At 36.2% G+C, this 14,915-nt stretch overlaps 1 protein-coding gene across 1 annotated transcript in view; it reads right to left on the bottom strand.

Moving 5' to 3' along the window:
* POLN (DNA polymerase nu) overlaps positions 1 to 14,915 on the bottom strand; it is an 87,645-nt gene that overhangs the window by 56,566 nt on the left and 16,164 nt on the right. The window contains exons 10-14 of the mRNA XM_063401178.1: positions 14,619 to 14,702; positions 14,124 to 14,213; positions 12,120 to 12,176; positions 11,246 to 11,299; positions 10,953 to 11,018 (exon numbers count right to left, since the gene is read on the bottom strand). Coding sequence (XP_063257248.1) covers positions 10,953 to 11,018; positions 11,246 to 11,299; positions 12,120 to 12,176; positions 14,124 to 14,213; positions 14,619 to 14,702 — 351 coding nt within the window. The remainder of the gene's footprint in view (positions 1 to 10,952; positions 11,019 to 11,245; positions 11,300 to 12,119; positions 12,177 to 14,123; positions 14,214 to 14,618; positions 14,703 to 14,915) is intronic.

Raw genomic sequence — 14,915 nt, forward strand, 5'->3', positions numbered from 1 at the left:
TTCTACATCTTCATTTGTCACTGATTTTTTTTATTCCTTCCTAGATTAACACCAGTATGTTATTTCAGTTCTTTAAAAGGACTAATGTATACAGACATATATTGGATAAATTACTTTTGAAGTCAGTGTAGTTAGATTTCACCTAATCACAGAGGCTGGTGGTGCATTGTATTTATTTCTTACTCTACACCAGGTAGGGTTGTTGATTATATTTCTTATATTCTGATTCCCCTTTCAGTTTTTGTATGGAGTCAGCTAACCCCTACATCTTTCCTTCTCCATGTTTACATTTTCAGTGGCATAAATTCAGTCAGCCCCAGTGACTCTCAGAATAGACATCCGTGTCTGTGTACAAAAGCACTTTTTTAACTAGAATTCAAATTAAATAGGAAATAGCTCATTAATCTATAACTACCCAGATCTGCATTTCTAAACCTCTAAGGAATATGTTGTTCTGAAGACCTACAAACTGCAGGGAGGGAAACAAAGCAATGTAACAGAAAGTTACTTAAATAAAGGGGAATGCACAGAGGTGGTTGTTGACTATTCTGCGGGCATTTGATTCTAACTCCCCCACTGTTCTAAGACCTTACTTAAAAATAAGAACAGAGACAAAACTTACTACTAAGATAAGAGTATCCATTCATAAATATATACAGGACAGATGTGTCATGAGGGAAGTTAAAAAATAGCTAAGGAGTTAGACCAAACAGATAAAAGGAAGGAGTTAGACCAGGTAAAGTTATCCTGTACATATCCTTTGATGTGGTGACCAATCCACCAGCTGTTAGTGAGGCACAGAGCCAAACACTAGAGCAAAAAAAAGGAATTAATTATTGTTTTACAGTGGCTCCCAGTGCCATCAAATAGCAACAGCTAGTTGCATTTCTTGCAAACAATAAAATTTACTAGGACTGTGATCTTGTTAGATTTAATTGCTATAATAGATGTTGCTTCACAAAACCAATTATTTTCTCATACTTGAGAAATACAGAGATTTTCTTTTGCATTTGAGAAAAGTTCAGAGCAGCAAAATTCTAGTTTCTCTCATGAAATGTAGCACTACAGCACTGAAGCATTGTGAGTCTTCTTACAATTAACGGTTCTGCAGTTTCTCTTAGCAACTTCTCCAGAAAGTTTATTAGAATAATTAGGCCATAACTATTCTCTTTGAACATGAACTCAGCTCTACACAAAGAAATACAAAGTAAGCTTTTAAATACACGGCATCTGTTTGATGACTAGCATTGTAATACTTTTATAGAAGAAGTAAGATTTTGATCTTTCAGGCCATACTTCATTACAATGCTAATAGATAGGTGGATGACAACTCCTTTGAGCTTTATATTTCAAATTTCTAATTGCATTTTTTTTTAGATTTCTAATTGCGAGTTTTTAAAATTCTTGTTATTCTTTACTGTTCCCTCCAGTTTATTTGCTTCTTCAAAATTTTCTCATTCCTTTTCCTTCTTTATAAGTTGTCTTTTCTTACTCTACATGGGACCACACGTAGTGATAAATTCTGCTCTCACATCTCATTTAATCAGGTTGAGAAGAAATGTAAGCACAGGTTCAGTGAGCTGCTTCCTTAACCATCAACACTTGGCTTGTTCCATTGTTAAAGGCCAAAGCTATTGGAGAACCAGCAAAGAAAATTGCACTCTGCCCAGGAGAGCATATTTACAATACAGAATGAAAAGACTGAGTGCTGAGAGCACTCACAACATCAAACTCACTCAATTTATCTGGCACCTCCAAAGCTGGAAGCAACTCACTCATGAGAAATTACACAGCACAAATAATTTTAAAAAACCTTTTGGAAAATTGCCACATTTAATTATTGTCCACAGCAGCATTAATTTATAGTGCCAAAGGAATAAACAGTTATTTTCTGTGACTTCTATATGAAACACAATTTCCAGACAGTCTGAAGATCTAATTTTTAAAATATGGCATGCATCTCAGTAAACATAGAGAAGAGGAAAATTAACAAGGTCAACATAGCAATGCCAGCCTGGTGTGGATGTGTACATGCATTCCTTAGCAAATCTTGACTTGTCTGCAGTTGCCATCTAGTGGCTTGTGGAAAATTCAAGACATCTATTTTCCTTGTGAAAAGCCACAGAATCATACAAATTTCTGGAGAAGGATTCCTTCATTTTTGGTACTAGTTGCCACTTTTGAGCAGAGAACAAAGGTAAGGCACTCCCCTCTTGCCTTACTCAGCAGCAAAGAATTATCAAGGTTTTAGACATCAGAGAAGTGGGACACCTAGAAGTTTTTCATCCCGTTCCCACAAGCTTAATCAGGTTTGAAAGATGCAAAAACAAGGAAGGAAAACAGGGCAACCAAAATTCATGACTTCTTACTTCAGAGAGTAAACCCTAAGAATAGTGTATTTGAATTCTCTTTCTGCCATATTCCCTGAAATTTACACCTGGCAATGATCTCAGATAATAAAGATTTAGTGGCACATGAAAAACGTTTTGACAAGTGACTTTTAAAATAAAAAAAAAATTACTCACTGATTTGATTCAAATCTTTATTCTGTGACAAATTATTTTGTCAAATCATGGGTTCAGCCCAGATTCTTGGCTACATACTGACAGATTACTCACCTTTGCACAGCAAGCAAGGAAGTTTGTATAGACACAGCTCTATGCAGCTTTCAACAGAAAAAGACTGGCTTTGTTTCCCATATGTAAACTGACTACTTTTTATTACTGATTTAATTTCTTTTCCTTGAAAGAAAATTACACACAGAATCTAGCTCTGTTACACTAATATTCATTAATATTGTTTCATAATAGGAATCAATAATTCATAATATTAATCAATTAATATTCATTCATATTCAAATGCTGGGATGAACTCCAAGTAGATATAACTTGGTTTTGCTGAAAAAAACAATGCTAAGGCATAGAGATAACAAACCTTTGAGTGGCAGCTGGAGATAGTAAATATTGTATAGTTGTAGATTAGCTGCATATTATAGCTTTAAAGTAAACAGTGTTAAGGCAATATTTGTCCAAAGGTGCAAATGCCAGACCTCTAAGCACATAAAAAATTACAAGTTTTCCAGGCTGGAGGAATTTACTGTTAAAAGGAAAGATGTAATGGTTGTTTTACGAAAAGGGTAAAATTCAGCATTCTCAAACAAGATTGTTCCACATACTGAGGAATTTACTGAGCATATGTTAGCAGGGAATTCCTCTTAAAAGGCTATGAACACAAGGCTGGTTGAAGGAGTTAAAGGAAACTTAAATAAGTAATGTCTCTGCTTCCAGTGACGAAAGGACAGCTCCTGACTTTACAGAAGTGGTCGTCAGCTGTAAATTCCCAAGAGTCAGAGCCAGTAGATGATCATGCCAAGGCCAAGTGGGTGGCAGCAAGATGACCTATGTCCTACACTGTCCATCTTCAGCAACCCTTCTACAAACCACTATTTTTTTTCCATTGTCGTTCCCAACTTGAGAGAGCACATCCATCTCCAAAACTCTCCACAGGTTCCTGACATTTTATGAAAGGCTGCTGAGGAAATAAAGAATTGGCAAATTTTCCACTTACTGTCACAGAAATAAAAGTAATTATGAGCAGAGAGAGATGAATATAATAGGAATGTAGAGCTACTGAGATAATTTTCTTGAATTTCTTTGGAATGCCAATGAACAAAGCTTTGGACAATCATTACTGTGTGAACACAGGTCCATCCAAGACAAGAAGTCTCTTTCAATCTACCTAACTTTTGATCTTCCCCTATAAACCATTTTTTAAATCATTCTTTATTTCTGGTCTTGTCAGACTTCTCATATCTTTTAATTTTTTTCTTAGACACAAATTGGAAGTAGATTGTACAGCAGAAGAACACTACAAAGCAATATAAAATATTTAAATAATTTTGCTATGTTAAAACAAAATGAAATCTATGCTGAGATTGAGTTAAGCCTGTATTTTGTCCTTGCAAACAGGAATTCAGCTGTCAGAGAAATATAGTAACACTTCCCCCTTTTGAGAGCTTGTAAGACAAGACATAATTTGTGTGTGAGATTTTTATTTTAAATGTCCTGTCAGAACATAAGTCTCCAAGCTCTGAGTAGTTCCTAAAGTGTATATCTAAAACTCCCTCCAAAGGAGTGCTCCATATGAAAACCAAAAAGAACAACAGGCAGAATTTCTAAAATCTTATCAATTCACAAGAGTTTTCAGCAGAAAATTTAATAACAAACAGACACAGAGATAGTTAATATAAAGATCACATATGTAATTTGGGCACATTGCTGAAGATTCAGGCTGAGCAACTGGCTTATGGATGAGGACAGTAAAAATGACCTCAGCAGGACATGGGCTCCATGAAACTCCTCAGAGCTTACAGAGCTCCAGTGACTGTGACCAGCAGAGACATCAGGGGATGCTGCTGCCTATGCCAGCCTCAGGCACAAGAAAAGTGCCCAGTCAGGAGTTGAAATGGATAAAAAGCAGCAGAACAATGACTATGATAGACTATGAATGAATATCACTAATTATTTCTTGTAAACTAAACTCCATGCTAATACTGCACTTAAACTATTCTCAGATTACATGGAATCAGGCTTAATAAAATTCCAAGAAACACAACAAAGTGTGTAGATTAATTTATGTAACAATGCTTCAAGTAATAGATATACTATAATCACTTCAAAATACCTTTGAATTTGTAAGGTAGTGAAAGCTTCATTAATCAAAACAAGTTTTTTTGCAAGGATGATTCTAATTTTGATTCTTGTTAGCTGTGTGCTCCAATCACATCCATATTATAGAGAAAAATAACCTGGAAGTAACAGTAATTGTATTCCAAGATGAATTTCTAAAACATGATCACATGATTACCTGGAGTATTCCCAAAAGATGGCTGGCAAAGGCCATTTAAAGGATAAAATGAATCAGCACACAATCAACAACCTTAACACCCATTCAATAGCAGTAAATGCTCAAGTGCTGACAATTTAATTTCTACTGGATTGAAATATATTATCTTCTAATTTAAAAGCAACAAGTGGAAGTATGTAGTGCTGTCATCTCTCTAGCATAGGAAGATTTTAGAGGAACTATTGTTGCCCATTTCTACAAATCTAAGCTTCTCTGAGAACTTCTTTTGCCAGAAACTAAAGGACATTAAAGGAGGATTTCAGCCTCCATAGTCAATATTTCATAATGTGCTAAAAATACTCTTGCTGATATTTTTCCAAGTTGTATAGAATCTTTCATTTCTGAGCTGTCAGTTCTAATTGCTTGTTTATTTCTGTGCTTATGTTTAGCTTGTAGAAGAAATAATGACAGACTACCTTATCCTGCACAAATAAAATGCAAATATCTTTCATGCTACTACTGCAAGGAAGCAGATCTATAATGGCTGCACATTATCCTTCTTTAAATAACACAGAGAAAAATTACACATATAAAGACAATCCCAAACAGAAGAGAAGAGGACAGGACTGAACTGCTTGTTTTAAAAATTACAGCCCAGATTATGCTACAAGCTTTACTGAGCCAAATTAGGCTATAAAATGTTGCCCATATATTGGATACACCCACTCACTATGAGATAATGAATCTGTTCAAATCAGGAGCATTACAACAGAGAATGCCAAAGATGTGCATACATCATAGAAAAGGACACTGTAGACCTGAGAGAACAAAGGTCTATAATGAAGAAACCTTCTTTCTGCATTTGAGTAATAAATCAACACAATGATGTTTGGAGCATCAGATATCAGTGTTATGATGCGACCAACAATGACTTTCCACGCTACAGTTGTCACACTAATACGTAAGAACTTTCTATTGCAATGTTAAGGTAGTGTAAAGTTTCATCCTGAAAATGTAACTGGACCAAACATGCCCATTCACTCGTTTTTCCTATCATAAAACTTCAACTGTGACGAGTGAGGAACAGGAAATAGAGTACTTCTCTTTCCAACACTGTAAATATAGTTTCTTGAAGTCTTCATTAAGATTACTTTTTAAAGAACTAAGCAACAACAGAAGAGACTATAAAAACATCATAACTCTACTCATAAAATGAGATATATTTTAGTGTTATTAGTGCAGTCATAATCACCATATGACTCAAAAGTATTGGAATAAACATACTGAAAAGAAATATGGCACGAAAATATGTTCTGAATGCAAAAGATGCTCAGAGAACACCAATCAACCACAACAATCAGCAAGCACACTCTGGCTTTCTTTAATAGCACATCAGCTCATCTGAGTGACAGGGCTTTATCCTGACTAGAAAATACAACATTAAATTGTTTTAATTCAAAGGCCCAAGAAAGCACACATTCTCATATCCATCCAGACAACCACCCTTAAAAGCAAAGCCCACATCAGGGAATACTTACCTAAAAATTATTTTGTTAGCCTAGATGACATTATAGAAGACTTTAGACAAGATATTTTAGATGAACCTGTAATGTGTCTGACATGTCTCTATCTCCAGTGCTTTCCAATAAACATACTTCAAAAAAATGGAAAACACACTCTAAGATCAATAAAAAGGTAAGGCCCACACCATTTGTCCATTTTAAGTAAATAATCTTCTCAGCTGGACAGTGTGTGAAAACAAGTTTACAAAAATGTTATTCCTATTAGTGCAGTTTCAAAAGCAGCCAAGGCCTTGGCTCATTTCTGGGGAGGGGCTAAAAAAAGAAAAATGCAAAATGCAAGCATATCCCTGCTCCCAGACTTGGTGTCTGACTCCTCACATTGCATCAGCCTCTGCCAAACCCTCTAAAAGATGTGAAAGAAAGGGGCAGGGATAAAACAAGACAGGGCAGAATCTCATCACTATTGGAACACCTTGCACAATGTCCTGTTTCTGCTGGAATCTAGGAGTGACCATAGACTTCAAACTTTCAGAAAGAATATTCACAGTATCACATATCAGCCTGCAGCCTTAAGGAGGCCTTGGACAAAATGCCTGAAATTTGGAGCTGTCACAACAGCTTTGGTAGCAGAATTCTATCAAAGCACCCTGCTAGGAGTGCACACATGGGGATGCCAAGATGTAAAACCTATCGGGATTCTGCTACAAAAGGGAGAAAAACAAGCACCATCCCATCCACACTGTCCAGAAATAATCCCAAAACCACATTTCCATTTTAGCTCAGAGAAAATTAGAAAATTTTTCACACCAATAAACCAGCCCAGAGGGGAAATAACACAGATACAGTATGGATAATCAGAAATACTGATTTGCTAAGTTAATTGAGAGAACAGATTCATTTTGGATAGCAATTGCTCAGAGGGGCCTCTACTTCAAGGGGTTGTCTCTCCCCTTAGAATGAAAACCAGATGGGTAAATTCATTATTCATATTCCAAACATTGCTTGCAACACTCATTTTCTAATAAACAAGCATGCAATTCTCTATTGTGCATTCACCACCAGAAAATCTTTTATCTGTTAAAGAGATTGAGATAGATGCTGTATTCCAGGTTCTTTATGATCTTTCCTTAAGCATGTTAACATTCAATATGCCCTAATTAGTTTCCCTTTCAAATTACATTTTTGATTTTCAAATTATAGGCTAATATGTTTTTTTGACTGATAGGTTAAATTATTTTATTTCTTTGCCTTTTTGGACAAGCTGTAAAAGCATTTTTCCTGAGGAAAAATGGGAATGCTTTTTTATTTTTTTTCTACTTCCTCCAAGAAGGTGAAAACTTTTTATTTATCTTTAGCATCACTTTTTGTTACTAAAAGGAAGGAAATGCTCCCTGAAGCCCACCACTTTATGCTTTTCAGTTAATGACACAAACATCTTCTGAAGTAGAGAAGCATAAACTCATTAGCAGCATTTCAGTTCTCTCTGCTGCAGAAGCCTGGAGGAAAGAAACCTTAATACAAAATGCGTGACTGTAGCACTGAAATTTACATCTTAAACCAAATTATAACATCTCATTTTATGCAATCTTTATATCTCAAGTTAGAATTTCTCTCTTCATTCTGAAAGGGGCTGGATCTTAATTGGGTTTATGCTCTTCCACTTGTGTCATGACTTATTTCTGCATTAAAACATGAGAGGCTGAAAAGAGGTATTTCCAGGTGGGTTTGGAGAACATAAACAAGCTTTTAGGAATGTCATAAATACAGCAAATAGAAAAGTTATCTATGAGCAATATAATCAAAGAGTATCCTAAAGTAGACAAGACTAATACATTTATACAAAAATTATTTGAAAATAACACATTCAAATAATAAACCTACTTAAATTCCCCTAACAGTCATAAGCAATCCATCATAGAGCAAAAAAAAATCCCAAAAAACTAGCATGTGGATCCATTAGAATATAATTTGTAGGGTTTATATTTTTAGGTTTCAGATACTCAGGTTCTCCAAAAGCAGCAAATAGACACCTACAATGCAATAACAGGAGACTGCAAGATCAAGTGTGTACCTGTTCAGCAATAATATATTAACACTGTTATTTGTGAAAACCACATGATTTATACAGCACACATATTGTAGAGGAAGAAATCAAATGAGAAGAAATGAAGTGCACAGTTAAACTAAAATAGATGAACACATGGAGAGCCACTGAAGTAAAGTGCTGCTAAGAAACCCCCTCTAAGTTGCTACAACACAGAAGTCATAAAAATTCATGTGAATAAACTTATCTATTGAGAAAAACCCACATAAAGCCAAAAATATATATCATCCATATATCAAATGTGGAACTGTCTGAACGAAGATGACAGAGTTTATCTGAAAAAGAAATTCTGCTCTGTATCCAATGTCTAATCATTTCCCCTCAAACCCATAAGTAAATCCCTCCTCGACTCCATTAAATGCTTTAAAGGACAGAGGACAGATAAATCTATAACCTTTACAAAACAAAAGAAAGATAAAGAAACCTTTGTTTGGAATCCCATCTCTCAGAAGCACTGCATGGGATGTTTTTCCATTTGAATTCTCACAGAATCTGATTCACACTTATCTTTTGCTTTAATCACAGCATTTTAAAACAGTTAAAAATAAACTACCTCAGCAAAAATTCAGCTAAAATTTGACATAATATCACAGTAACCGCAAAAACATCACCAATATTTAGGATTTTTGGCAAGAATCTTCCCAATCCTTCAACACTTAGCAAAGTGACTCGGCATTGCAGTATATTTTCTATATCAATAAATGATTCAGAAACAGGTGGTGTAAGTTCCATAAACATTTCAAGCAAAAAAAAAAGCCATGCCAATGTTTTTCCCTAGAAGGAAAAGCCAGCCTTAGGCAACCCTGGATGCTATCTTTAGCAGCATTATTTTGAAGAAAAACAATTTTTAAGAAAAATAGATTTCATGTCCTTTTTACTATGATGGGCCAAAGGTCACTTTGTGTTGAATGTGGTTTTTTGAGACAGCTGTCTGTTCAGCTCTGACTTGGAAATGCCTGTGCATCACATCAGAGAATTCAGCAAACTGTGACCTTCATGATCATCTTTTCTTCTCACTTTCTCCCACTTGGGTGCATGAGAAACCAGAGCAGCAGTAACACTTCCCCATTCTGTTGTTAATTCAGAATCTTAAACACTGATTTTTACACAGCAAAAAGCATAAGCACTTCCTATAAATTGTTTGATGACAAATTGTATGGAAATACATACCACAAGGGTAGGAAGATGCAAATGAAACATGAACTGTGAAGACAGGTGAAAGAAGAGCTAAGGAAGTCACCAGTATGGTGAGGATGAGAAACCCCCAGGACAGGTTTCTGTCAGAACTCCAAAGTCACCATTCCAGGCAGGACTGGCCAGGAACAACACGAGCCCATCCATGCAAAAGGGTCACAACTGTTAAGGTTTGCACATCTCTGCTCCCACACAGAGCTGTGCAAGACCATGGCCTTTCTCCAAGACTGCAGAAATGGCTCCTCATGCCATTTGTATCCAGGAAGATTAAGGTTGGGCCCTGCACAGAGATAAGCAGTACCCAAATCTGCATGGATAGGAACTGACAACACTTTGGGACACAAGTTAAAGGACAACAGCCTCAAAGCCTTTATGACACAAGTCCCATCTCTGCATCTGTTCCAGAGGCCGGGTCTCTGCTAGAAAAGGCCATGATTAAAGCAAACAGAAACTTTCCACTGATAGACAGTCACTACTTTTCTCTGCTGTTCTCTCACCTATGCCTTGAGCCCCTGGAGCCCCATCTCTTCCCACACAGATCCTGCACTCTGGTCCATGCAGCCATGGGCTGTGACAGAGGGGAACAACTCAAAGGCCTCCCCACTCTGTACAGCCAAAGGTCACTGGGAGTCATAAACACCCGGAGAGGTGGGATCCCAGAACACATTCAAGTAAACCCTTGAAAGGCCACCTTGTGGGGGAAAAAAAAATAACCCAAGCCTGTAGCAGTCCAGAAAGTCAAATTAAACACATTTCAGGCACAAGCAGGTATATGGAGATCATTATAGACAAGACAGGAAGCACAAAGAGCCCAAGTGTCACAGTCATACAAGCAACACTTCCAGAGCACCAGCACTGCCAGCTGAGCCCTTTACTGCTGAGGCCTGAAGCCAAATTCCAGAAGAAAAGAACTTCTGATTTTTTTCCTGTAATAGCCACCTTGCAGGGCTCACTGATCCTTTACAAGAAGTGCCTCATGAACATCAGGAATTCATGACAAGGAACTATTCAAGGCACACACAGGGCTCACAATTGTACTCCTCTACTTCAGGTAACAATGTTAATTCTGATCACAGATTACACAAAATTTGCCTAAGAATAGATGTCCTACAGTAAAATACCCATTTAGTTAGCTTTTTCTGTCCACCATTTAGATACAATACAGCAACTGCTAGACATGCATGAAAACAAAACATTTCCTGTGTTAAAAATATTACCTATTTTGTACAAGTAGTATTAATTTTTCATTTAACTTAAAATGCAAATCTTCCAATAAACTCACTTACAGGATGTTTGGCTGAAAGTCTGCCAGTCACAGTTCCTGTTTGATTCCAAGTAGAGGAAATAAATCCCTGTAATCAAGTAAAGTAAAAAGCAGAAAAAAAAAAAAAAAGAAGACTGAACACACAGTATATTTTATTTAATATAAGTATTAGCAATAAAAATTCACTGCAATCAAAACAAGAAAATATAAAATAAATACTTTTAAATTTTCTATGTATAAAAGTTCTTAAACTGTAAACACTGCAATCTTTTCACATCTTTTTAGGATTTTCCAAGCTACTTTGTATATTTCTACCTTTTTCATGCATGTTCGTAGTCCATCCACGTAAGTTGATTTCATCTTATGAACCTAAAATACATAAAATTTAAGGTAAATGTTAACTTATAAAAGTAAGGGATTTTTCAAACTAAAGATTCTTATTTCCAAATGCACCTTGTTCGTAGACTTTTCTTTTTTAAAGACAGTTTTATCTGACTAAATAATGGATTTATACTCACTGATAGCATAGTCTGTTCATGTTAAGTTAGGTAAGTGCTTGGTTGCAACCTAAAATAAGGCTTTGAAGATGCTATTAAATGAACTATTGGAATTTATTATTTTACATCCTAGATCTCCAGGTCAATAAATTACATGAAAACCACACACACAGAAAAAAAAAAAAGGCACAAAAAATTTAAAACATAATCAAGACCAAACACAAACTCACACTTTTAAACTTTTTTTTTTTAAATTCTTGGAAGCTCATTCACTGAAAACCTAATGATTAAGTGTGGGAGCAGACCAACCAAATAGTTTTGGATTTTCAGGAGGCTTGTCACCCCAAAATTCCCCATAAACAGCTATTTCCTTCACTTTATGCAAAGCATCTCTTCAGAACTCAAAAAATAGATGTATAACTATGATTTAAAGCACTACACAAATTTAACAGTGAAGTCTTCCAATTGTCTTTCCAATGTTGTACAAGTTACTAGCTATAATCTAATACAGAGCAAAACACCTATAAGCATTAAAATTTTAAAAGTCTTAAGAATATTGGCCTCAAGTTAGTATTTAAATGAACTTTCACTAGAACCAACTTATTTATTTGTTTAACTATGAATATGTTATCTGTCTTGCTAAATTTTGTTGATTCAGTACTACTACGTTCTGTGAAAAAATATCAGCTCACCTGGCGGTATTCTAAAATTATCTTAGGCAAAGGATGAAGATCTTGCAATTTATTTAGCTGCAAAATCAAGAATGTGGATTACTGACATACTTTCCTTGAAGTTATATTATTAAACAAACCTTAACAGAATATCTTTTGGAGGAAGACATTTTCTTGACAAACTGAATGAACAAAATACTGGCTGAAGGACGATGTCCTTCAAGCAACCACACCCCAGCCCCAAGGAAGATTACTGCTTCCCATTTCATTTTCACTCCTGTCCCAAACAGGGACAAAAATACACACAGACATAAAAACTTTTCCACAGCAACTTTAAAAACACTGGGGTGTGATGTGTGTGTGTTATTTATGGTCCTCTGTTTGTTTTTTGTGTTATATAGCATCAATGCAAGAGAGAACATGGTGGAAGTAGGCAAAATAATATATATATATGCACATATGTATTTATACACACATACAATCCAAGACGACAATTTCTCCTGTTCAAGCCTTAATAAAAGTTCCAGGAAAACTTCAAGATAAAATGAAATTGTCAAATTAAAAACCAATAAAATAAAGCATTTTTCTGATTACTTTGATTGGAAACTGCCAAAAATTCTGTTGAGAAAAAGAATTCAATTCTTAAAATAGGGATTGGATATTTATAAGTACAAGAAAAAACATCTGGAACTACAATAGTCCAGGATGAAGAATAGATGCAACTGTGCTAGAATGTATATTTAAAAACATAAGGGTTTTTTCTTGCTATCAAGGAGAAACAACATGTTAAGATTATTGTCTACTATTTATCTCCTGGAAGGTTTCATCCCTTCTTCTCTAAATAACCAAGTCTCAGCAGTTGTTGGAAAGAGAATAGTGGACTACATAAAAGCATTGCTTTGATTATAGCAACAAATCTTATGTTCCCACAAAAAGGTGAAACAAATTCCATTTCACTGATCCCTCCTGTTTCCCAAGCCTCTCTGTCACTCTCCAAGATTACAAGTTTGATCTATGAAACCTCCTCCTTGAGTAGTGTGTGGGTTTTATGGTTATACTGTTGAGGTTACTGGAGATCATATTTGTTAGTTCAGACACTTGACTGAAAAGCAGAATTTTCTCCTTAAAAAACAAATATTACCCTTCTACCTTTCCCAAAGATGTTCATGTTCAGCAATGAGTTGTGCACTTTCACTCCTCTGTAAACTAGAGCAATACAGTTGTGGCACCAAATCAGAAACAGGTGCAGCTGCACAGAGGCTTTTCTCTTCTAAAAGAGAAGACGCTGCTATTATTGTCACAAAATGATTTTTTAATGATCTGACAAGGGGATCAGAGCACCCTCAGTCATTTTGCAGGTGACACCAAATTGGATGGAAGAGCTGATCTGCTGTAGGGATCTGGACAGGCTGGATCAGTGGGCCTGAGGGTCTGGGGTTCCACAAGGCCAAGTGCCAGGTGCTGCCCCTGGGTCACAACAAGCCCTGCAGTGCTGCAGGCTGGGGCAGAGGGGCTGGAAAGGGCCCTCTGGAAAAGGGCCTGGGGGTGCTGGCTGAGAGTGGCTGAACATGAACCAGGGGTGCCCAGGTGGCCAAGGAGGCCAATGGCACCTGGCCTGTGGCAGCAATGGTGGCCAGCAGGACCAGGCTGTCACCCTGTACTCGGCAGTGAGTGCTGAGTCCTGTATTGGACCCTGCATATCAGACAGGACATTGAGGTGCTGAAGCAAGTCCAGAGAAAGACAACAGAGCTGGAAAAGGGTCTGGAGCACAAGTCTGATGAGGACCAACTGATGGAGCTGGAGATGTTTAATCTGGAGGAAAAGAGGCTCAGGGGAGACATTCAGTAGCTGGTTTGTTTTTCCCCATCATGGGGTGCAACTTTCTTTTCTAAGCACAAATAGTTCAGTACAACAATAAACCAAGATCACTAGAAAAACTTTAGACAAATCACAATTTCACTGGAATATAACTTAGAAGTTTTGCTAAGTCATGCAGCTGGTTTAAAAACCCTTCCCTGTCTCACCACAATTTCTGAGGTGGATACGAGCTGCTGTATTTCAGTTCTGTGAAGTTTCTCACACAGCGTATGCAGCTTTAACTTATCAAATAGCACCTAAAGTAAGAAAAAGAAAATAAATCTATCAGTGTTTCAAGTGTTGAAACAGAAAGGAAAATTATTGGGTGCTTGAACTTAAACAGAAAACAGGTTTCAAAGTAAATAGAGCATACTGTAGCAAAGAGAAATAACACAGAGTTGAAAATCTTTTTGAGCTATTGAAGCAGTGACATATTTACTAATAAAAAAAGAGTATAATTTATGTACATACCTTCAAATACGGATTATTCAACATTGTAATATTTATGAAAAAGTGATACTTCATTAAAATTAGAAAATAAGCTAATTAATGTAGAAGAAAATAAGTCAGAAGTGGTAAGGATATCTATGCTTTACACTCCTTCTGTATCAATAAATCTATAGAACTCACACCTTAAGTAGAAAGAGCAGTACAAATAATACCTCTCGAAGTTGAACACTGCTGGTCAAAAGGAATCGTTCTCCAGCAGCCTCATGAGCCTCATGTTCAAGCTCTTTGAGCCGCAACTATAAATTAGGACATCAAAATTATTCTGTTCACATTATTATTTTCTTCAGTGTCTGCTACTTCCAAGGTTAATGAGAATATTGGACCTTTATTTTAAAATGGAGTACTTGATATTGTGTAATCACTGCTGGCTATCAACATTTGGTTGAGTAGATTGCTTATATACTCCTTAATTTATATTGCTTTATGATCTGGGAAAGGGATTTATGGTA

The sequence above is a fragment of the Prinia subflava genome, chromosome 7 (assembly GCF_021018805.1).
Source record: "Prinia subflava isolate CZ2003 ecotype Zambia chromosome 7, Cam_Psub_1.2, whole genome shotgun sequence".
In the NCBI taxonomy this organism is placed as follows: Eukaryota; Metazoa; Chordata; class Aves; order Passeriformes; family Cisticolidae; genus Prinia; species Prinia subflava.